This window comes from Papaver somniferum, chromosome 1, assembly GCF_003573695.1.
Source record: "Papaver somniferum cultivar HN1 chromosome 1, ASM357369v1, whole genome shotgun sequence".
Classification (NCBI taxonomy): Eukaryota; Viridiplantae; Streptophyta; class Magnoliopsida; order Ranunculales; family Papaveraceae; genus Papaver; species Papaver somniferum.
The window spans coordinates 202,088,055-202,114,094 of NC_039358.1; the positions used below are offsets into that span (position 1 = coordinate 202,088,055).

General features: G+C 36.8%; 1 protein-coding gene across 4 annotated transcripts; it reads left to right on the forward strand.

Moving 5' to 3' along the window:
* The first annotated feature begins 16,122 nt into the window (after positions 1-16,122).
* On the forward strand, positions 16,123-20,675 carry LOC113312364 (disease resistance protein RGA2-like). Of its 4 annotated transcripts, none has more exons than XR_003341671.1 (3): positions 16,123-19,946; positions 20,145-20,225; positions 20,307-20,675. XR_003341671.1 is itself a non-coding variant. In XM_026561123.1 (2 exons), exon 1 carries the CDS (start codon positions 16,278-16,280, stop codon positions 19,932-19,934), a length of 3,657 nt encoding a protein of 1,218 aa, XP_026416908.1. In that variant the 5' UTR covers positions 16,123-16,277; the 3' UTR covers positions 19,935-19,946; positions 20,145-20,675. The 4 variants fall into 4 exon arrangements, 1 of the variants encoding a protein (XP_026416908.1); XR_003341670.1 differs by having other exon boundaries at positions 20,145-20,221; XR_003341669.1 differs by having other exon boundaries at positions 20,145-20,183.
* Positions 20,676-26,040: the final 5,365 nt, after the last annotated feature.

The window sequence follows — 26,040 nt, forward strand, 5'->3', positions numbered from 1 at the left end:
AATGGGGCTTTGACAAGTGAACATCGATAGTCCATGTTGAAATTGCAAAATTCATTGCATCTAACACATTTATTTTTTATGGGTTTGACGGCCCTAATTCATAGCCTTTCAAAAGACCTCTATAAAATTGACGACGATAATGCATTTTAAAAGCTCGTATAATCCCTACGTCACAAGGTTGAATTCTTAAAGTTGTATTTGGTGGCAAAAAAATAATTCAATATTTTCTGTACGTCCTGTGTTGTCTCATAAGACTCCACATGAAATGCTCCTGCATAAACAGCCAGATTATTCATCCTTGCGTGTAATTGGTTGTCTTTGTTTTGCAAGAAACACTCGAATTTCTCACAAATTCGATCAACGTGCCAAGACTGGCATCTCATTGGTTATCCTTATGGTCAAAAGGGATACTCTATTTATGATCTAGAATCAAAATCCATATACACGTCCAGAGAAGTTGTATTTCATGAGAATAATTTTCCTTTTCATGATGTTGTGAACAAACTCAATCCCATCTTTTCTGTACCTGTTCAACAATCTGAGTACATTGATTTTGATCCAATTTTTTCATCTCCATCTTCGCATGTATTCTCCCCTGACAGTTCACGTCTATCAGTTCCCAGACCTACCAATCCTGAAACTCAAGATTTCTCTCATTCTGGAATTCCACCTCATCCAATCTCTACGGCTCCAATTGGTTCCCACACTCAGGAGTCCTCTACCGTATCTCCAACTCCACGTGGTTCTTCCACTCTGGACCCCTCCACTACATCATCAGCTCCACGTGTTTTTCCTAACTCTGACGAGTTTTCTAAACAAAGTTCAACAGACACTTCTGTCACACCAGTTGTGGTATCTCATGCACCATCATCATTACGTATTGATTCTTCACGTACTGTAATCTCGTCGCATCCTTCTGAGACTTCAAACTCTTCTGTGCTGCCAACACCAGTTGTGAATCCTAGGCCAATTCGTTCCAAGAATCCTCCTGGATACTTGAAGGACTATCATTGTGCTGCAACAAGCTGTCCCTCTACATCAGTCCACCCCATGACTGATTATCTATCATTTGATACTTTCAATCCAACTCAAAAAGATTTTTTGGCTGCTATTGTCCTCACAGCTGAACCAAAATCCTTTTCCCAAGCCATTCAATGTCCTAAATGGCGCGCAGCTATGGCCAAAGAAATCCTTGCTTTACAAGCAAATAATACTTGGGTTGAGGTTGATTTACCACCTGGTAAGACGGCAATTGGATGCAAGTGGGTCTTCAAAATCAAGTTTAATTCTGATGGCACCATTGAACGTTACAAGGCTCGACTTGTTGCAAAGGGTTACACTCAACAACAAGGTATTGATTATTATGATACTTTTGCACCTGTCGCTAAGCTTGTCATTGTTCGTGTTTTATTGTCAATTGCAGCAATCAAAGGTTGATCTCTTCATCAGTTGGATGTCAACAATGCATTTCTTCAAGGCGATTTGGATGAAGAAATTTACATGAAAATACCTCCTGGTTTAGCTCGCAAAGGTGAGTCTAAAGTTTTTCGCCTTAATAAATCTCTTTATGTCCTTAAACAATCCTCTAGGCAATGATTTGCCAAACTTTCTTCGGTTTTGTTAGCTGAAGGTTTTACAAAATCTTTATGTGATAATTCTCTCTTCACATATCATCGGGGTTCTACCTCTATTTTCGTTCTTGTCTATGTTCACGATATCATCATCACTGGCACAGATGATAACTTCATTTGTTCTTTTAAATCACGTCTTGCCTCTCATTTTTCCATTAAGGATCTAGGCCGCTTACAATATTTCTTAGGAATTGAAGTCTCTCGATCTCCTAAAGGTATTTTTCTCTGTCAAAGAAAATATGTCCTAGATATTCTAAAAGACTCGGGTCTTACTGGAGCTCGTGTTTCATCTTTTCCCATGGACACGCATATTAAATTGCTCCCTACAGATGGAAAAGCTTTAACTGATCCAAGCTAAGTTTTAAAGAAATTTGAGTCACCCCTTATCTAAGTTTTTCTTTAATATCAAACTTTCCTTGGTAATAAAATTAGTTAGTATAATGATTAGTGAGATTAAATTAATAAATTGATTTTTATTAAAAGAAGAATTATTGGGTGGGGAAGAAGAAGATGATAATGAAGATGAGGGTTTTGGAAAAAAAAATTTAGATCTATTTCTTTAAGAGCCACAACAAGAGTACGATGTTTTGGGTACTCACGGATACTTCAACTTTAGTTAATGGTGCTTGAATTGGCCAAAACATTCCTAAAAATGAACAATTTACAAATTGATTTCGGTTTGGTTAAAAAAGTTCGGCTACGACATCTGAAAACACAGGTAGCCGAACTCAGCTTTAATGGAGTTTTTTCTTTCAGAGAAAAGTTCGGTTAGGAGAAAAGATTTGCGACGTAACCGAACTTTTTGCGACAAAACCGAACTAACAGTTCGGTTTGGACATTTTCTTTTGCGACGTAACCGAACTTTTTTTCTGACGAAACCGAACATTTTACTACAAAACCGAACCAAAAGTTCGGTTGGGACATTTCTTTTGCGTCGTAACCGAACTTTTCTTTGAAAAAAGAAAAAACCTCCATTAAAGTTGAGTTCGGCTAGCTCGACAAAGTTTTTCACATAATTCCTAGCCGAACTTATCTCTACAACTTACATTTTCAACTCATTTTGACGATTACTTCTCATTTTTCAACCAAAAACGAAAGACAAGTAATGAGTTTGTGAGAATATATTTTTTTAATGATTTAAATTAAGCTATACATATATAGGTGGTAGTGGTTGTTGTCGTTGGTGGTGGTGGTGGTAGAGGTGATAGTGGTAGTCGGAGGTGGAAGGTGATTGTCGGTGGTGGTGGGTCGCGGTGGTGGGAGGAGATGGTGGTATTCTCCCAGTTGTTTTCCCTACTTTCATTCTTTTCCATTTTTTTAATGTCAGTGTCCCAAATCCATTTTGTTGGGAAGTCAACGCATGTCAGTTCTCTAGCATCTGCATTGTTCTTATCTGTTCCATCCATTTGGTAAACTTCGTTGTCCCTATATCTTCTCTTGATACCACTTCCTCTAAGTCATCTGTCTTACGGAACATTATTGTTTGTTCATTTGGTAAGTGGAAGGTTTCTACTGCCGGGCGTGGATACTATATGTCAAACTCAAATATTCTCCAGCAAGCTTCTTATGCTGAGATATATCGGCAATCAAGATATGCTATTACTTCGTTAACCTTGAATCTTTTGGAGCATCTGTGTTTTTATGTTGGAACAAACGACCTCCCTGCAATGATGTTTTCCCTTCGTTATGTCTCTATTGCAACCTAAAAGCATAATATTTCCGAAGAGTTATTTTTTTTTTTTACTTCTCTTGGCTGCTTGTTAGATGTATGTTCGGTAACCATCTTTAGCATATGATGGAAACAACACTTGGTACTGCATAGCCATATAACACGGATGAAACTGACTTATTCTATTAAATCCTGTTTTTTCGTCCTCAACGATGATGACTCGTTCTGTTGAATTTGCAGATCATTTCCGACAATAAGTGCAGCAATCTCTTCTGAAGTAGGAAAATTATACTGTCTTCCTTCTGTCTGGCCGTCTCCAAGGATTTTAATTCGCAATCTATCTGAGGCATTGGCATCATATTTATCTCTTGCCATCCTAATACTTGCACTAGTTCATTGCACTCATCAAACATGGTGATTATCCCTGCAACTAATTCGGGTTCTAAATCCCCTTTCTTTTTCTTTTACCAAGTGCACTCATTCTACGACGTTTTCAGTATATATTGTGGGGTCATCTCCCTCTTTGGGCAACAAACTTCCCATTCTGGTCACTTATTTTGTACGGTGCACGATCACGACCATGACCATTTTAATCTTCTTGCTTACTTTGGCTCCCATTGAAGTGTAAGCAAACATAGAATTGCGTGCCCTATTTTTACTCCTGAAGTGTCTAGATCGGTTTCCTCCTTGGTAGTCCAGGGCTGGTGGATCTCGATATAACGCAACTGCACTTTACCATTGGAACAAATTGAGAACCCAGGTTCATTAGTTGTTTGAGATTTATTATTTCTATTCTCGTACCAAACAACTCCATGACATTAAAGGCACGTATGTGTTGGGGGGCCAAAGCTCCAAACCTTATTCACTGCTCCTTTAAAAAGAATTTGGTCATGAATAGGAATAGGAAAAATTAACTTCATCAGCGAGAATATATAATCGGGCAACACACCCTTGGATTTGGGACATGTAAAATCTGATTATGCGTTAAATTAATGTGCAACATGTATGAATAATTATTGTCATCTGTTGTAACTATAAGGTTCAGTAGCATACCTGAAGTTAAATTTTGCGAAAATGATCGTCTAGCAAGTAGTGTCTTGCTTTTTTGGCTTGATTCTCCTTCTGTCAGATACAGTGGATATTATGCGATTAAATGCCGTTATAAATATTATATATCTTGTAAGCGGCGGTGTAAGATCGTTGGCTCACCTGCCGTTTGGAGTTTAATTATGTTTTCCCAATTGTCCTTGAATTGATATTGCAAATGCCCGTGTTTGTTTCAGTATTCACGGTTCCGTCCGTATGGACTACGGAATGTGAGAAGGTGATCCTCATAGTATTTTCTATTCCACATTGAGTGTTTGTTTTTTTTGGTTCAGAAACGCCATTTCTACGGCGATCAATAAATTTTTCTCTTGTTGCTCTGGCATCGACCGCATCCCATTGGTCATGTCACGCTTTTCTTGACTCTTGCCTCTACCGGATGTGGTTGGTTATGTTTATCCATTGCAGGCCTTATGAGATCTCAATGTGATGATTCTTCTCTGTACCTAGTAATTCTAATATGGGAGTTAATTGTTCAGTGTATCTAGTGATTCTAATCTGCGAGTTGAACAAATTGTAGAAGAAGGAAAAACTGTATCTGGAATATTGCCTTGTGTGATTTTAATGTTTTTATACAAAATGATCCAGCGGAAAGGAGTGTCCGTTCATATTATTTCTATACACGGTAACCAAGAGTTGTGTCTTTCCGTATGTAAAACTTCCGCAACGACCAATGCGTATGTCCTCTATATCCTTTGAGTTGTTATCTTCCCCGACGTTTTCGGTGCCCGTGTTAATGCAAACTTTATCCCGTTGTTACGACCATTTGAAAAGATACAGGACTATTCTTGGGGCACTGCCATCCTTGCACACTCTTTGATGCAGTTGAGAAAGGCTTCTAGGGCTCAAAGGAACCAACTGGGAGGGAATATGCCTTTTCTACAGGCCTGGATATATTTTCACTTCACAATATTTGCTAGAAGGGCTTTTGAGAACAAGGATTGGGACGAACAACAGTATGGAGACAAGTACACCTACAGAAGTAAGCCGAAGAAACAAAGAATGGATTATTTGAATTTGAGACGCCAGTTAGACAACTTGACGACGAAGGATGTTGTCTTTGATTCTTACAAGGAGGCTTTGGCTAAAGGAAAAAGAAAGAAGGTTGGGTGCCCAGAGCAAGGTGAGTATCATGGGCCTTTGTTTCACCCAAGAGGATATGTAATGTACAACCCGTCAATAGTCGCAAGACAATGCGGTTACATACAAAAATCCCAAAGGCGCACAAGGATTTCAAATTCGATTAGAGAAAAACCAAAGCACATGACAGTGTGATATTGTCATTGTTCACCGGCCTTTCCCATCATGTTATTATTAGGGTAACAGAGCGTTTCACAAATATCTTTTGGTTGGTCCATCTCGAACAGATGACGAGGCAAATCTGGGTTGCATGCAGTGATACCTCAATGTTATGCATACTCGAGTGATATGAGTAGATGAGAGTCCCATGATAGAGGACAAAGATACGGCTCTCCAATACTTGGTGCGTATTGTTGCTCAATTACGATTTTGTTAATGATTTTTGCATTATATATTGAATGTTTGTTATTTGAAATTGAAACAGATAAGACGAGTCGAATACTTGATACCCCGGGCAAAAGAAATCAGGGAAGGGAAAAATGTGAAGGTCAATGAAAAACTAATTGATGAATTGAACGGTCTCGAAGATGTAGAAGTTGGTGCAAAGTTTGGGGAGCAGGAAGAGAATGATGATGATGATGATGAAGATGAGGAGGAGGAGGAGGAGGAGGATGAGCCAAAGAAGGAGAGAAAGAGAGCCCCTACCAAAAATATGTCTGAAGGTGCATCGAGCAGCGCTCAACCTAGGAAACGAGGACGCGGTGGAGGTGGTCGTGGTGGGGATGTTCATGAATGAATGGTTCATGTTTATGCCTTTAAGTATGGATAATTATGAGTCAAAACTTATGTCTTATCTTAAACTTATTGTCGAATTATGTTTGGTTACACTCCTAGTCTATGAATGACTTAATTTGGTTTCTAGTTTATGAATGACTTTATGTGTGTGGAAAAAAAGGAGGATTCTAGCATTTTTTATGTCATAATCGGTTTACATATAACTATATGTAATCCGATTCTGAAAATTTCCCAAAGGTTCAGTTTCAGAATCGGTTTACATTTACCTTTATAAAACCCGATTGTGATGAAGCAAACTCCTGTAACTTATGAAGCCAAGAATCGGTTTTTGTCAACCAATATATAGCCCGATTGCTAAAAAGAAAAGTTATGTAACTTTTAGAATCGGTTTACATGTACAAAAATGTAATCCGGTTTTTATGAAGAAAAGTTTTGTAACTTTTACAATCGGTTTACATGTGCTTTACAAAAGCCCGATTGTTGAGAGGCCCCATATTATTTTTGTAAGGACACAATCGGTTTATGTGGACATACATAAAATATGATTGTTTGATTTGAATTTGAAAAAAATAGTCGTTGAGTCCTTATCTATATAAGGACAACCACTTTCAGCCACTCCCATGTCACACACTTAGCCTAGAAAATGAAATGGGAACCGTTTGAAGATTTGTGTCTCGTTAAATCCTTTGCTAATACGTTCCGTGAACGTCCGAATGAAATATATTCAATGTTTTGGAAGAGAGTTAAAGAGTTATTTGACGGGCGTATCGCGAATCCCAACAACCGCAAATGGAGAGACTTGGAATTTCGATTCCAATACATTAAAGGGGCAATACGAGAGTACGTAATAGTTATAAATATGGTGTACCACTATCATCCACGAGCTCCTCTTAGGGGAAAAGTGAGTAACGCGATTATTTTTATACCTATGTCAACTACACTAGTTCACATACTAACATATAACAATTCATTGAATTTCAGCTGGAACGTTTCAACGGTTATGGAGAATTCGTAATGGGGAAAGAAAGTTCATTCATCACAAAGAATATACGACGTTGTACCGACGTGCTCGGAGGTTCATTGATGAGCATTTGATGTGTCAAATTTTAGAATTCTCATACTCAGTCATATATGTATATGTAGTGTGCTAATTTCCTAAACTATGTAATAAATATTTTGTTTCTGAAAATAAGGCATAATCGGTTTACATGTGCATTAAAAATGTCCGATTTTTGGAATCGGTTTATGTGGGTATTGATAAAGCCCCAATTCTGGGTTTACATCTTCCTAAGCATAAAACTCAACCCAGAATCGGTTAACATATGCACTAGCGTAAACCGATTCTGGTTAGAGTAAAAAGTAATTTCTTTTACAAGTTTTGATTATCGATTAATGAAAGTTAATTTCAAGATTAACTTGATTAAACAATTTAATAATCCGAATTAGCACTAATTTAATAAGGGTATATTAGACATTAATATAAATATTGAATGATGGGTTTCTATGAATTTTCTCCCAATGACCCTATTTTGTCATCTAGTAATAGGCCCCAATTAAGTGGCATAGGCCCCCAATTTATCCGGATATGTAATATGTTGACATTCGCCTTAATAGTCCAGGAAAAACAGTACATACTAAAATAGAATTGAATGATTTTTTAGGGACCATGGTTTTTTTGGGGGACCATGGTCTTATTAGGCCACCTTCCCTATAGTTATAAGGGGTATCCTAAAACATTGAAATGACTAACCCACCCTTAACATAATTTAATTTAAAACCAACACAATAACCACCTCTCTCTCTCTCTATATATATATAACCACCACCTCCCACCACCGCCGATTACCACCACCAACCACCGATTACCACCACCACCACCTCCAATTATCACCACCACTAACCCCCGATTACCACCACCACCTCCGATTACCACCACCACCACTATATATATAGCTTAATTTAAAACATTAACAAAGATATTCTCACAAACCCATTACTTGTCATTCGTTTTTGGTTAAAAAAATGAGAACTAATCATCAAAATGAGTTGAAAATGGAAGTTGCAGAGAGGTTTAATGGAGTTTTATTTTCAGTAAAAAGTTCGGTTATCACAAATTATTTTTTCTTAGCCGAACTCAAAGTTCGGTTGATTCGCAAAAAAAAATACTTTTAACCGAACTCCTTGTATTAGAACAATACAAGTCCATAAGTTCGATTCGTTCGCAAAATTATTAAGTTTTCTTTGTAACCGAACTCTACCTATAAGCCCAGTTCGGTTGATTCGCAAAATATGTTGAAGTTTGCGAACCAACCAAACTTCTAACACCAGGTTACTTTTAACCTGAAGTTCGGTTGGGAACTTGGTTGCGTTGAAGTTTGTGAACTAACCGAACACACAAGATGTACTCAAATAAATTGTCAAGTTCAAAGTTCGGTTACCTACCATTTTATCCTAGGTAACCGAACATTGCACTGTACGACCAAAACCTCCATTAACGAGCGAGTTCGATAACCTGCGTGTTTGGAAAACGTAACCGAACTACACTTTCAGGTGTGTTCGGTTACATGTTCTTGACATATGGTAACCGAACTACACTTTCAGATGTGTTCGGTTACATGTTGTTGACATATGGTTAACAAAACTGGCCCTAATTTACATAAAAAATTTCATTTTTTTGAAAGTTTGGAGCAGTTCAACCAACATTATCCAAGTTTGAAGCATACCTGGGGATCCAAATACCCTTCCTCCGGTTGTGGTTGGTGAAATCGTTTTTCATGTTTTCCTTCTTCATCTTCTCTAACTTTACTCTCTCAATAATTCTACTTCTTTAAAAAAGAACTCATCTGATTTTTTAATCTCACTAATTATCTTTAACTTAATCATCTCACTAATCATTACATTAACTATTATTAACACTAGCTAATCATCACCCAAAATTAATCAGGTGGGTAATTTAGGTATTAATATAAATACTTAGATAAGGGGTGACCTAGATTTACTTCTAATGTCTTTACCCAAAATAAAACCATGGTCCTTCAAGAAAAACCATGGTCCCAAAAAATCGTTCCAAAAATACGCACAAAATTTTGGGGTTGCCTGGCTTGCCTAGCAGCAGCCTGGGCCCAGAACGGCTCTTCTTAGTTCAAATACCGTTAGCTCGACCGGGATAATAACTCTTTGTGGTCAATAAGATTCTCCGACGAGTAGAGCTCCCAGTTTCCGAAGTCACACTCAGAAACAACTGATCGTATGTCGCTACTGATAAGTAAAAATAAAAAGGCACCTGCAGTGACCTGACCTGAACTGACCTTGCTGGCTGGCCATCACCATCTAAAGTAGTGGGAAAAGCTTATAAATAATAACCTCGTTCTGGTACCTTACCCTCGATTTTTTTCTAATTAAATAGGACGGAGATTAGAGCTTCTTTCCTCGAGTTTGTTTATTGTCACAGCCTTACAGGGTCAGAATAAGGTGCGACTAAACCGCTTTCAGATCATTGTCCCATTTTGATGTCCACACAGAATGAAGGTTGGGGTCCAACTCCGTGCAGATTCGAAAAGATGTGGTTGCAAGAACCCACAATCTTGGAGCTCATGCGAAATTGGTGTCAATCCTTTAGCTTCATTGGATCTCCTGGCTTTATTTTCGCAAAGAAAATGCAGGCTCTAAAAAGAAAGTTGAGTGAATGGAACCGTGAGGTTTTTGGAAAAATTGACACCTTAATCCAAAACAATCTCATTGCAGGTCAATTTGTGGAGTCTAAATTGTTGTTGGATTCTGATAATGTTCAACTAGCGATGGAAAGGCTGATTTCAAGAGATTAGCAAAGATGCATAATGATTTTTGGAAACAAAGAGCTACAATCAATTGGGTTGAGGAACACGAAAATAATACCCGCTTTTTCCACAAGTATGCATCATCAAAACAAAGAGGTAAAAAAAATTCGCAGTTGAATATAAATGGGGCTTTGACAAGTGAACATCGATAGTCCATGTTGAAATTGCAAAATTCATTGCATCTAACACATTTATTTTTTATGGGTTTGACGGCCCTAATTCATAGCCTTTCAAAAGACCTCTATAAAATTGACGACGATAATGCATTTTAAAAGCTCGTATAATCCCTACGTCACAAGGTTGAATTCTTAAAGTTGTATTTGGTGGCAAAAAAATAATTCAATATTTTGCAGTCCTTCAATAGTTTTTGGACGAGCAGGGCAATTATCCACAATCAGAATATCTTTTCTTTCAGCCATTAATATATAAATTAATAATTATTAATTTATCGGTTAATTAATATTTCTCTTAAATAATAATTTTTGATGGTCCGGACAGCATTAATTTATAGAGTTTCTACTGTATATGAAAAACTGAAAAGGAAAAATTATCTTCCGGCATATCTCAACCGTCTCTTTCCGTCGAAGGGGAAAAACAACACAATTTATGAATAAAGAAGTACTTTCGATAGCTAATCAAAGTTACCGTACTTTTACTAATAGATCAGATTCACCAGGCATCGTGCTTCCCAATCATTAAAATGTACGAGTCTTACAATCAGAATTGGTTGATTATCTTTTCAACATTTGATTGTATATAATTTTAGAGCTAGAAATGCAACATGGAAGCTTGGATAATTGTTAGACAAGATCATTGTTGCGTTGTGGTCTATTTCTGTCTTTTGATCGCCACTACAAAAAAAAACTACATAGTAATGCTCAATATCAACATCTATAGCTTTGTTATATTAACAATATGTAACAAATTCAACTGTGATTGATGAAAATTAGATGGATTTCGCATTTATAGCTGCATTATATAGAAAATATGTCGAACTCATGTCATCTATGAGAGATCGGGAAACTTATTGTTAGCAGAAATGTTTTCAAGCACTTGGGAGACTTATTGGTAAGGCATTATATATATCATGGGCCCTTTATTATCTCGAGCACTTGGCTTGTAGTTGCAGGAAATCCTACAACCACATCCATTAAATATTATGTAATTTTCTAAGTAATCATAATGGAAATCACACGTTTATTAATTAAGATTTTGGGATTGAATACAAAATATTACAAATATTTTACTTGTTCTCCAAATAAATTTTCTATCTCCTAATTTCTTGTCTAACACTCACCTTACAGATCTCCTCAATACACAGATTCCTTCCCCTTATATAGAGTACTACATAGTGAATGACAGCTAATAGATCCCCTATTTTCGGGATCACTGTGCGTCACAATCTCTCATGTACATTCACTCAATTTCGCATAATTTACACCTTCGCACAGATCATCACACTTTACTCGTGACTATGCTGACATCATTAAATACGTCATCATAATTTTAACATGTGTGATGGTCTTCGCCTACCTTAGATGACCTTTATCGTGCATACATAATGAATGTGCGATATTTCACTCCTACATTTTGCCTCTTCTCATTTCGTTCTCTTTATAAAGTGAGCGATATGAGGAATCTCCGTCTAATAATATCGCACACGCTCAACTTTTTCATATTCTTCTCTGCCGACTCATTTCCAGAATTTGAGCTTTCCTTACTTACGCGTGTCTTTTTATCCGCTCGTTATCTGACACGTCCTTATAACCGCCTATTCCTATCCATCCATTCTTCGCATTAATGAGATAAAATCTCGAAAAACGAGAACAAATTTTTCTTGTATATCTTCTTTCTTCTTTTTACCCTCCTCTTTCTTTTCCCCTGCTTCTGCACTTTAACTGTAATTTTCGTGATGTGATTAAGATATATTCTTTTTTTTAATTTTGATTTCATTCACCTATATATCCATAATTCCTATTCTTATAATGTCTCCAGTTGTTCAAAAGATGGAAATTGAATTCACCAGACTGAAAAGAGAATTTGCCACAAGAGGCTTTTCACTTTCTCTTCCTTCCCATTCTGATTATTCATCTAAGCTTAATCTTGAGTTAATAAATTCTTAACAATGGTCTAATCAGAAGATCATCATTTCATTAGGACAACTTCTGAATAATCTTCCCATCTCGTTGTATAATCCGGAAATTCCCTTACTCTACGAAATTCTATCTGATGAACGATTCGCAAGAGGTATATTTCAATTGAGTGGAGATGCTATTAGAATAGCTTCAGAATATTCTCGTCGCGCATCCGGATTAGGAACTTCTTATACTTATGAAGTTCGAAATGCAGTATACCGTAGTAAAGCCATCAACCCTGCGGAGTACACTGTTGATAATTTCTTCAAAAACTACTATGTTGCGATCATGAAAAACGAATCGATAAAATGGGCCATTCGCTTAAGAAGAAAAGATGGTATTTCTGAAGACCAGAAAATTATGCGAGATGTTGATTGGAACGATAGATCTATTAGTACTACTCGCAGATCTAATGATTCTTGCTGGCTTAACTGTCCAGTCTTTTTACTAGGTCCTTATGTATCTGGAAGAGCTGTTGATGGTTCTGATCTTCCCCTTCCTGTGAATTTTTATGTTTATCAACCTTGGAAATTTGTCTTATCTGATAATGAGAATAAGAAGATGGTATGAAATCTTCGCATATTTTTCCTAATTTCGCATAACCTTGTTTTTTCTATTTCTTACTTTCCTACTCTTGTGATTTCAGGCTGCTAAGAAGGCCAAAACGTCGCACAATGCATCATCTTCGAAGAATAATGAAGTAAGAAACATTCCCTCCTTTAACTTAAACAATATTGTTTACTCCGTTTCTTATCTTAATTATTCGCGTAGGTTGAAGCTTCGGGTACAAAGGATATTAGGATTGAAAACTAGGTTACCGAACTCACGAGTTCGGTTGCTTCGCAAAAAAATTGTTGAACTTCCATGTAACCGAACTATAGCCATATTACCAAAAATAGGAAAAAAATCCATGTAACCGAACTGTTTGATTTTTCCCAAAATTTCTAGTACCCACACTACCGAACTCTAGCTCCTTTGTTCAGTTGTTTCGCATAAATGTTTAAAACTGCCATGTAACCGAACTGTACCCTTATTACAAAAAAAAAAATAAAAAAAATTGGCCATGTAGCCGAACTGTTCTTTTTTCCCCTATATGTTTAGTACCCATATAACCGAACTTGTTCCAATATGTTCGGTGTGTTCGCAAAAAACTTTGACAAACCGAACTCTTGGCTATTTACATATATATGTGGAGTTCGGTTTTCTCGAAAAAATAATTGAGTAATCGAACTCTACCCTGGAACACGATTTTTTTTTCTTGAGTTGGTTTTTTTTTCGTGAATTATTCCTTATTTCTTTTGTTATTTTTGTTTAGTGGCAAAGGTAAAAAATTTAACCAACCATTACCGGAAGATTTGAGAACTCCCACGCCTAGAGGCCCAAAACACTTAGGTCCCGATAAGCGTGGAACTAAAAATGCTAAGTATGGAGGTGGGTCATTACCGGGTGTTGTCATCCAAGATGGTGTCAATAGAGATAATGTTGACAACGTAATCCAACAAGTTAATGAAGAGATCGTGGAAGAGATGAGCAGTCAAGAACATAATCAAGGTGGAGAAGATGAACTAGCTCAAGGAGGAGGAAATGAGGGTGGCGATGATGAGGGTGAAAAAAATGAGGAAAGCGGAGACAAGGATGAAGATAAGGATGATGACGAATCAGAGGAGGGCTCGGATGAAGAGGAAGAAGAAGAGGAACAAGCATACATAGTGGTAAAGAGACCTAGAAAGACGCCTAAAAAGCCTTGTGCTAGATATTCGTACATTCCTCATAAGGATTTGTGTTTGCCGCCAAAGAATCCAACATATGGTACTCCAAAAGATGGCGGGGAGGTATTGATGGGCTACAAAAACTCATGGGATGCCAAGATCTTTGCAACAAAGGTATGGTTCAATCTTAACCATCAAAATTTAGATTTCTCAGTCATTTTATTATATTTTGACATATATTGTTCTTTTCCATATATATTAGTATATAAGATATGATGTTTTTTTAGGAGCATACATGTTCACCCAAATACTCTTCCTCCAGTTGTGGTTGATAAAATCCATCATTTTCATCTTGAGTTTCATTTTGGGGAAGATTACAACCACCATCTAAGAAATAACCAAATCCGGATCATTTTGAAGATTAACAAATATTCTAGGAGATGATGGAGATGAAGAATCAGATGAATTTTCATCACTTGAATACTCAAAGGGGGTGAATTGGATTTTTTTTTTTATTTTCCATGTTTTTCTCCTTCATCTTTTCTAACTCTACTCTCACAATAATTCTACTCAACTAATAATAAATCCATCTTTTAATTTAATCTCACTAATTGTTTTAAACTAAATCATTTCACTAATCATAACATAAATTAATTAAGAGTGTAGTTAGGTATTAAATAAATAATTAGATATGGGGTAACCTAGAATTATTTCTAGTGTCTTTACCCAAAATAAAACCATGATTCCCAAAAAAACCATGGTCCCAAAAAAAATCGTTCTTTAATATCCAACTTGCATGTCACTACTAGTGTAGTTACTTTTGGGCAGCCTGAATATCCAACTTGCATGTCACTACTAGTGTAGTTAATTTTGGGCAGCCTGACCCAGCATCCACCTAATATCATCCTATGGCCATCTATGATTTTAGATCACAAGGTAATTCTGGATTACAGTTACAGTAACACATGAAGGATGGAGTTTGCATCTGTAGACTTTCAATCATATAACCAACTTGAAGCTCACAAAAACAATCGTATGACCAGAAAATCGTGCACAAAATTGGTTAAAAAGACCAAAATTAATTATTTTTTGGGTGAAATATGCGTCTAGGTTTTGATACTGTTTAAATGGACGAAAATATTAAAATAGCGAGGACGTAAACAGTTTCATTCTATCCATTTTCGAATTTTTTTTTTTATTTTTAATTTACATCAGGATGCATCCAATTTCATCCTCGCTATTTTTTAAATTCACAAGATTGGTTAAAAAGACCAAGATCAACAATTCCTGGGTGAAAAAGACTTGTACATTTTGATACTGTTTAAATGGACAAAAATTTAAAAGATACTGTTCAAATGGACAAAAATATAAAAATAGCTAGGATGTAACCAGTTTCATCCTACCCATTTCAAATATTTTTTCTTATTTTTAATTTATATCAGGATGCATCTAGTTTCATCTTTGCTATTTTTTAAGTTTAAGCCGCGTTATATCCAGTTTCATCCTTGCTATTTTTTTGTGTCCATTTCATCCATATTAATTTTTATTCGTCCATTTGAACCACGTTTTAAATTTTTTTGGACAAATGACCCATTTTCCGTTTTAAGTTTAAGTCAGGATGAATCCAGTTTCATCCTTGCTATATTTTTTTTTGTCCATTTCACCTATAATAATTTTTTCTCGTCTATTAGAACCATGTTTTAAAAATATTTGAACAACTTCTAGATCAATGCTTATTCTCACTCATCAATGTTTCTTCTCTTTTGCGTATCATATAATTTTCTCTGCTAATTTCCTTGTACTCATTAATAAGACTCTAATTCTTGTTATAGAGACTAGAATTATCTACAAGTCCTAAGTTGAAAGAAAAATCACTCACACAAAGGATAAGGCCAGGGTGTAGTAATTTTTTATTTTTTTTATGCCAACAAATAGTAGAAATAATTTTGACACAGGCACACAGGAAATAGTAGAAATCTCTGACTTTACGTTCCACAATTATTCATTTTGGTCAATTGAATGTAACCGACGTAACAAAGACTCATCTACTTTTAGAAAAGTTGGGGTGTCAAGTAGTAATTGCTGGGGTATACTGGCACCGGCTAGCCAATAATGTTATAGAAATCACTGTATGCTTTTATGGAGGAAAGAGGTGATCACAAATGAGTGGAGGAGAGTGGACAGAGTAGCCATCGAAGACTCATTTTATTCCACATTCATAGTTCTGCTCTCCACACTTTCAAATTTCTCTCAAGAAACACTATCATCTTCATTCATTTCTTCTTCATTGTTTTTCCATCTGCTTGAAATTTCTCATAATGGCCGCGGAAGGAATTCTTGTTAACGGGGTCACTGAAATCATTAACAAGGTACTACCTGTTATTGCTCAACAGATTTCTTCGTCATGGGGTGTCAAAGACGACTTGAGAAAGCTCAAGGAAACCTTAGAGTCAATTCAAGCTCTAATGTCTGATGCCGAGAGGAGGCAGGTGAATGATGAGGCTGTGAGACTTTGGTTGAGAAGGCTGAAAGATGTTGTTTATGATGCAGACGACGTTATGGATGAGTTCATTTACGAAACCATGCGTTCTAATAAGCACAGGGTACAAGCTCTTGTTTCATCCTCCAACCCACTTTTTTTTCGTTTCAAGATGGCCCGTAATATTCGAGCCATCAATCAAAAGTTGGATGAAATTCACAAAAACAGTGAAAGGTTTCGCTTCCAAAATACCGGAAGTGCACAAGAAAATCAGAATAAGGAGCTTATAAAAAAACGCAACCGGTTGACTACATCGGATGTAGATGATTCGTTACTTCTAGGAAGGGAAGGTGCAAAATCATACATAATTTACTTATTGATCGAGAAGCCGTCGCCATCTGTGCCGTCATCATCATTGGAGATTTCTACCCAACAGCACAACGTATCCACTTTATCTATTGTGGGTATGGGGGGTCTGGGTAAGACTACAGTAGCTCAAATGGTCTATAAAGATGACTCCATGGTGAGAAACTTTGAGCCAAGAGCGTGGGTTTGTGTCTCTGATCCTTTTGACATCTTTAAGATTTTAAGAGATATCATCGAGTCCATCACTGGACGAAAATGTGAGGATCCATCCAATGTCGACGTATTGGCAAAACAAGTCAAGGAAAATTTGCTTGGTAAGAAATATTTTCTAGTGCTCGACGACGTGTGGAATGAGGATGTCGGAGATTGGGATAAACTGAAAAGTTATCTTGTTTGTGGCGGCTTGGGCAGCAAAATATTAGTCACTACACGAAGCCAGAATGTTGCATCCGCTGCTGGGGGTACATATTACTCTTTGAACAAATTACCGGATGATGTTTGTTGGTCCATTATCAAGAAGAAAGTATTGTCCCAAGGTGGAGCAGTGCTGACAAAGAAAATGACAGATATTGGAACTGAGATAGCAAGGAAATGTGATGGCTTACCCCTTGTGGCGAATTCACTTGGAAGTTTATTGGGTTCAAGAAGAGATGAAAGCTATTGGCAGTCAATCGTAGACGACATCGCTGATCGTATGCGAGGTACAACTGAACATGAAAAAGTCATTTCAATATTAAAACTGAGCTATGATAATTTATCGCCTCCTCTGAAACAATGTTTTTCATACTGCTGTATTTTCCCGAAAGACTGGGAAATAGAAAGAGAAATGTTAATTCGATTATGGATGGCAGAAGGATTCCTTTTGTCATCAAGTGGAGGAGAAAGTATATCTCTTGAAGATATTGGTAATGAATATTTTGAGTATTTGGTGTGGAGTTCGTTCTTCCAGGATGTGCAGAAGGATCAAGAGTCGGGTGACATTTGGGGATGTAAGATGCATGATTTGGTGCATGATCTTGCAACGAGTGTTCTAGATCGTAATGAATTTAGAATTGCCAAGGTAAGAGATGACAAGGAAGATGTTTCAGAAGTTCGACGCTTACAACTGCTAATTGATGGACAGAGTTTGGCATCTCCTACAGTATTATCAAATGCTGTGAAACTGCGTACAATTGTTGCTCTTGAACCAAAGAATATTCCGTATACCAATTCTTTCTTTCAATGTAGGCGTTTACGCGTACTATGTCCTCTCGGTGGCTGGGATAGGGAAACATGCTCACTCTCGTCTAGCAGTATGTCTTGCAAGCTATGTTCTGCTTCTTCAATTTCTAAGCTGAAGCATCTGAGGTACCTTGACCTCTCACACATGTATTTATCTCCTGAGGTATCTTTAAATCATTCTTACAATCTGCAAATACTCATACTTCGTGGATGCAAAAACGTTCCTAGCTGTCTTCTAAATAAGATTGGATCTTTGAAGAGTTTGAGGCATCTTGATATCTCGAGGTCGGATATTAAATCCATATCAGAAAACATTGGGTCCTTGGAACATCTGAGTTTCCTTGATCTTTCAGGTACAAAAATATCAAAGTTACCGGATTCAATTATTTGTATCAGCAATCTAAGAACGTTGAAGTTCAGTGGTTGTGAGAATTTAGATGGCTTACCTAGAGAGCTGGGAGCACTGACACGATTGAGGTGTCTTGATTTGCGTGGTACTTCCATCCAAGAATTGCCTGAATCATGCATTAGCAACCTCTGCAATTTGGAGATAGTCAAACTAGGATGGAAGTGTGAACTTCCAAAGGAAATTAAGAATTGGCCGAAATTGAGAATTTTTGCTCACCCTGGAAAAGATGATGTAATGCCTAGAGGTATAGAAAGGCTCACTTGCCTTGAAACATTGAATTACAATGCTAGAAATGAAAATGAGATCTGTGAAAGTCCCAGTAATAAGAGTTACGGAGGCATTGAAGAGTTAGCAGGCTTAAACTCCCTTCGGGTGTTAGAGATCAGAAAACTTGAAAATGTGAGAGGTGGAATAGAAGATGGAGAAACAGCAAAGTTAAAGGACAAGCAACATCTTCGAGAATTACATCTGGAATGGGGTTCCACAGGTGGTGATGATGACCAAGTACGGAGTAGTAGAAGTGTAAAAGATACTGCGGTGTTGGAGGGTCTCCAGCCTCACTCAAATTTGAAGCATTTGCATATATATAGATTCTCAGGTTTAAACCTTCCAAAGTGGATGATGGGGTGTTCATTATCTAACTTCCTTCCGAATTTGGTGAAAATAATTATGAGAGATATCAATAATTGTGAGCAGCTTCCAGCTCTGGGCATGCTCCAATTTCTTAGGTATCTTGGGATCTTCAGAATGAAATCAATCAAGTGTCTGGGTGAAGAATTCTATTATCAACAAGAAAACAGAGAAGAAGAAGAAAGCAGTAGTAGTGATACTGCAAAGAGATCCTCATTATTCCCTTCCTTAGTTGATTTGAGTATCGAATTGGAAAACTTAGAAGAATGGGTTGCTCCTCCTCTTTCTTCTTCTTCTTGTTTTCCTTCTCTTGAGACGATGGAAATCACAAACTGTAAACGATTGAAAATCATACCACCATTGGGCGCACTACTCCAACGCGGTACTCCGAATCTTCGGTCCCTTGAAATTACGGATTGCTCAAATTTTCAAGGTTTTCGTGATGATGGTGATAATCCAAACAACAACGACAAGAGTTCTATTCGTTCACTGTGTCTACAAAATTGTCCTGCTTTAACATCTCTACCGGATTTGCAATTATGTACTTCTATTCGTTCACTGTGGTTAGAAGATTGTCATGCTTTAACATCTCTACCGGATTTGCAATTATGTACTTCTATTCTTTCACTCTGTCTACAAGATTGTCCTGCTTTAACATCTCTACCGGATTTACGATTATGTACTTCTCTCCGGAAATTAACAATCTGGAAATGCGACAAACTGAAGAATAAGGAGTCAATACCCTATGATCTTAAGAAGTCCCTCACGTTTCTTGATGTACTCCAAGTTGATTTCATCCAAAGAGACGAGGGTGTTCCGGATGTCTCTTTTCCATTTGAGTTAACTAATTTGATGGAGAAGAAGAAGTAGAATTACCAACAGGTCCCTTTTCTCTCCCTCTCTTTGTCTTTATATAAAATGCCATCTTGTTTGTATGCGTTAGTAAGTAGTCTTTGCCATATAAATTGCGTTTCTTTGGATCTTTCATTTCCAAATTCTAATTAACTGAGATTTAATTCGTCTTCCCTTGGTTGTATGCAAACAAGGTTACTTTGCTTATGAATTTTATTGGTCCACCAGGTTGGTTGGATCGATGGCGAGGAATCAACAAGCAATCAGGCATGCTTCTTAATTTTGCTCTTGAAATTCTGCAAGCAGTGGGTATTGTATTACCAAGTAAGGATTTTCAAGCACAAGAAATAGCCTGACAAAATTGCTAATTTGTATCTATTTTGTTCTCAGGTGCATCATAATGTTTATGGACTTGGATCTGATGGAACGAACAGATTCAAAGAAAATTGGTGCTGGAAATGCAACATTGTAAAGTGTCTAAATCTGAAAATGGAACTCTGTTTGGAGCAAAGATTACTGATGGAGGCTCCGGTGGCTCTGTTTGCGTACTCGGAAAGAATCTTGTCTACGTGGCAGCGAACAGATTCTAGAGGTAAAACCTCACTTGAGGAAAAATAAAATAAAGATTAGGATAAGTTTATCGTGCTTAAGTTAAGACATGGGCTACAAATAAGTTATAAGTTGTAACCCTTCATTTGATGTAATAGAACGCAAAGAATAAGGCCAGGGTGTAGTAAATTTTTATCTTTTACCAACAAATATTATATATATAATTTGAGGCCGAAATACTGGCTCCAGAATGAAAGTTAGGTCAAAAGCTTGAATTCTAAAGCTCCTGGTCCCCTACCAATAGAAATCGAGGGTTACCAACCTATGATAATACAAAACATAACCTATCACTCCTCCCTTCCCTCTGCTCTTCCTCCTAATACTAAATCTACTAAATCTCTGATAACACCAAATCCCTATTACGTGGTAAATCCTACTAAAACTCTAAAGAAAAATGGTGAAAAAACACCAACATATAGCGCCAACGCCATCGCTGACAGCAGATGAAGCCTCTCATAATCGCTATTTGCATCGATCATCTATCAGCCAAGTTTGTTTATAGATCCAAACTTGGGTTTCTTTTCTGGCTTTGCTTATAAATCTAACCGGTCGATCATATATTACGTGTTCTTTTTGGATCTGTAGTTACTCGATCACATTTTATGAAATGGCATGATATGGTATCTTTATTGTACTTTATTGTAATTAATATTGGGTTTCTTTTCTGGCTTTGCTTAATATTGAGGATTACTTTTCGGCAATCACTGTAAAGCAATAATCACCACTCTGATGGCATCTATTAGCTATTAATCAAGGTAACTATTAGTAAATTAATTCAGTTCATCAGGATCATCTCGAAGTATTTATTTTTCGAAAACAATATATATCAATGGATATTAAAAACACATCTGTTCTTGGTCGTCTACATATTAAGAAACAAGCTGTTCTTGATCGTCTAACAAGTGTGGTTTACTGATCGTCTAACAAGTGCTGTTTTTTTAAATCATAGATATTGGTCAAGATGGAAGGTAAATATACTAAAAGGGCTGCAAACAAGCATCTGTGAGGGACGAGTGACTACCATTGGGATCCAGCTCAGATAGCATCTCAGTAGAAGATGAGATGTTCGACGACCCTAATGTTGAGCATGCCAATACTATGGTGCAGTAGTTTGGAATCAAGAGAGGAATAAAAATTCTGGGAGTGTAGTTAATTGTGAGTCCTGCTTACGATTCATCTGATCCAAGCTAGCCTAGCATATGTTGCTCTTATTAAAGATTGTCCAGATGATCTGATGAGGTTGTTAGATTTTAATGTTGTACACCGGTCAAATAAGTTTAGGAAAAATATCAGAGCATTCAACTCTATGTTGCTTTTACTTCAACAAGACTCTGATTGGCAACCTGCGGTTGAATTGCGAGTAAGAATCATTGCAGCAGAGCGATGCTAGGAAGTACAACTTACCAACGATTTCTGAAGTGGCGTCTTTAATAGAGTAAACCCCTGCGTTTGATGCTGTGCACAGAGACACTACAATTGAGCACGAGAAAAATGGTAACACTAGAAACAAAGAGATACACCCACGTTATATTCCCCTATGGTGAGGATGGTTATACACTGGAAACTGCATATAGAAACGTGAAAACAGGAATGAGTGTTAAGAAAACGGCTAACAACTTACTATGAGAGAATTTTACGCATTTAGGCTACAACAGCGACAAGTTGAAGGTTAGCAATTCCAAATGGAGGGAAATTTCGATGGATATAGATTTGATACCAGGTCAGCGACCGAGGATAGGCCGGATATTGTTGCTAGAGCATTTAAGATGAAACTAAAGCATTTTATGGAGGTTCTCCGAGCAAAAAAACATTTTGTAAAAGTGAAAGGAGGTATTGTCTATGTATTTTAGTTTTTCTAAATACCGTGTTTAGTTTTTATCTGTCTATTTGTATTTTTGTCTATATACAGTGTTGTTTAGTTTGGTTCTAATCTAAAATTTTGGTTTCTACGTCCCTTTTACCTGTTGAATTTCAAAAGAGAGTCTTACCACATGCCCGCATTCCGTTGTTTCTGAAAAAGAACGATAAATATGAAACTCGGTCCGGTATTAGTAGAATTATCTAAGGTACCTACAAGGAAATCGAAGGATCCCGATGGATACAAAGCTGTTGTCAACTACATCCTTCATGGACCCTGTGGAGTGTGTTCAAAACGATGCCCAGAAGATTTCAGTCGCGATGCTAATGTCGACAAATATAGAATCTAAATTACTTCTAAGATTTGTGCAGCAGATGTATCTTATTACCAAAGAATGACACTGTCGACCAAATAAATGATTAGGTGGTGTCTATGCTTCCAGGTGAAGAACCCGTTTTTCTAAGTTAGGATTCAATTGGTCTATAGTATGATTTCGAGAATGCAGAGTACTATTATACAACCATCAATATGTTTATGCTCAAACACTATCAGGAGTACCTAATCATCTGCTTCGGTTGAAGCTTAATTTACCAGTAATGCTTACAAGAAATATAGATCCAAGTGCTGGCTTTTCAACGGTACAATGAATGATTGTTGCCAAGTTCTGCGCAAGAACTATTCAAGTTCGGATTGTAACTAGAAGTGGTGCGGTAAGAGTGCTTGCATTTCAAGAATAGTAAGACAACCAACAGAAACACACTTTCCTTTTATCCTGAGAAGAGTGCAATTTCCTATTAAGGTATGTATCTCCATGACAATACACAAGAGCCAGGGTCAGAGCCTCCACAATGTAGGGATCTACCTTCCCAACCAAATTTTCTGTCATGGAAAACTCTATGTTGCAGTCTCAAGAACGGCTAGCCGAGGTGGATTGAAAATTCTAATTGATAAAAAAAGATTGTCGTACCACAAGGATATACTCAGAATGTGGTGTACTGGGAAATATTCACAAATTTGTACCAGGTCAGTACTCTCTTTCACCTATTCCAGTACTTTCTCTGTTGACCCTTATAGATAATCATATATGTCCTGGTTAGGGTCCTTAGCGATATCCTCAACAGTTTTACTTTTAATTTTTCCAATACAGAAACAACAAAAACATCTGATGCAGAAAGCTCATCTTATGGCAGTCACTTCGGAGAGGGTCAAAAGAGGGATGAAGAAATCCTATATTTTGTCAAGATAAGTTAAAACGAAGATGAGCCTGAGGAGACTAATGACGAAATGAAAATGTTGGCCGAAGTTAGTAATTTAATATTGTAGCCAGTTATTAATCAATATTTTAGAGCCAGTATTTCGGCCTCAAATTATATATACAATTTTAACAATTTCATATTGCAGCTTTTTATTTTTATTATTGCATTTTTTTTCCATTGGATTTGGTATGAATATAGAGTATAACAACTGCTCGAATGCATCTGTTCATTCTTTCATAAAAAAGTGCAGTACAAGTCATGCATGTAGCACAAATATAACCAGTAAATACCTTATAACTAACGAATGAGACTGGATACTCAAAAGGCAATTAAGATACTGTCTCCGATTAAACTTCACGATCTTAGGCAAAGAATACCCCACAAATCTAAGGTTTTAAAAGTGCAATAATGAACTAAAATTTGAGTATTTAATGGGAAAGAGGTGGTGAATTACGTAGCATTCATTTAACTGGTACCAAATTCAGATAGATATGCTAATACTGTGGGATCTCTACATTTTAAGCTCAGACAATAATTCTACAGTTAAAATATCCAGCTGCTATTTTCAGCTGCTAATACTATGCCATATATATGCAAGTAGATATTACATTTTTGACACAATAAGAGAGATCGTCTCTACATTTTCAGCACAAATAGTAATTCAGGTAACTTAACCCCGTGCAACGCACGGGAAAGACACTAGTTAAAAATAATTTTGACACAGCCAATAGTAGAAATCTCTCTTTACGTTCAACAATTATTAATTATGGTTAATTGAATAGAACAAACATAATAACAAAGACACATCTACTTTTAGACAAGTTGGGGTGTCAAGTGGTAATTGCTAGCCAATAATGTTATAGAAATCACTGTCTTGATTTTATGGAGGAAAGAGGTGATCAGAAATGAATGGAGGAGAGTGGACAGAGTATCGAGTGTGATGACGCTTGCGTCCCCTTGCTCGATTATCAATATGACACAATCCGCTTTGTAATTCTCTTTCTTCTAATTCTTCCCTTTTTCTCTGTCTATTTCTCGCACGTGCAGTCTCTCGTTCGCGTTCATATTCGTTTCTCAATATTTCTCTACCATGTAATATCATTTGTCATTGCCTTGGATCCTCTTCTTTCCTTTCAAAATTAGTATTTGCACGATGAAGAAGTTTGCGTGGTTGTTTATATCGGTTAGTTGCTAAATCAACTATATGTCTCCTTTCCCTTTGATCTTCAAAATTTTCACCTTCTTGCGAGTTTTCTTCAATGACTTCCATATGTTGCCTTCGCCTATCATTTCTTCGATTAGATTGACTCTGTCGGGAAGAACTCCTATTGGATCTTGACCTTGAGCGTGTAGCACTCCTTGACCTTTGTTCTTGTAATCTAAGATTCTCTTCTCGTAAATCATCATTTTGATGGATTAAATTCGCACTCTCTTCTTCTTCTCTATTTCTTTCAATTAGTAATTTTTGCTTAAGTTCTGCAATCGTCATATTTCCTTCACTCGCTGTAATTGGTTCTTCGTTCCCAATTCTCTGTCTTTCGTTTGTTGAATCTGTCATTGCAGTATGGACACTCACTCTATCATAATCTATATCATTATTTTGTCCTTGTCCTCGTTGAGGTCCAATTGGAATTTCTGTTCTTTCATGTTCATCCATTTTTTCTTCTTCTTGCTCAAGATTTGTAATTCGTCTTCGTTCAGCAATTCTGTTACTTCTTCTAGTCGTCATTCCTTGTTCCACAACAGATTCAATCCTTACAACTTCTAAATTTTTAGATCTCACTTTTTCCCTTAAAATCTATGATATACTATCAGGAATTATCATCCAGAGCTGATTTCTAGCGCCAAAAATGTAGTTGTAAGTTTTCTTACAACTACACTTCTCTTAAGCTAAACCAATTTCTAAGTGATCATTATGAATTATTATTTGATTAATTGAAGATTGAGAATGTTTACAAGATAGATTCAAGTATTACAACAATTCTACTTGAGACCTAGATTCACTTTCTCTCTCTCTCCCTATTTCTTGACCAAGACTTCTCCTAGAATCCTCTCAAAAACAATGATCTCTCTCCTTTATATAGGATTTTACATAGTGGATGACAGGTAAGAAACTGATGCAGCGGATATTAGAGAAACTAGAGAAAAGAGAAGTGTTGTTCAGACTTCAAATATTCCTAGGAATATCGACTATGAACGTTGATTAATATCTAGACTTCGGTTTCCCAACTTTAGATAAAAATCGATTAAACTTGAACAAAGTTTGATAAAGAAGATATATATTCCAAAAAAAGTTGCCCTAAACAATTTATGATGGACTCTTTTATAGACTTGGGGAAAAACCCTAACTTGCTAGTCAAGAAAGGATGAAAAAACCCCATAAACCGACTCAGACCCTAAT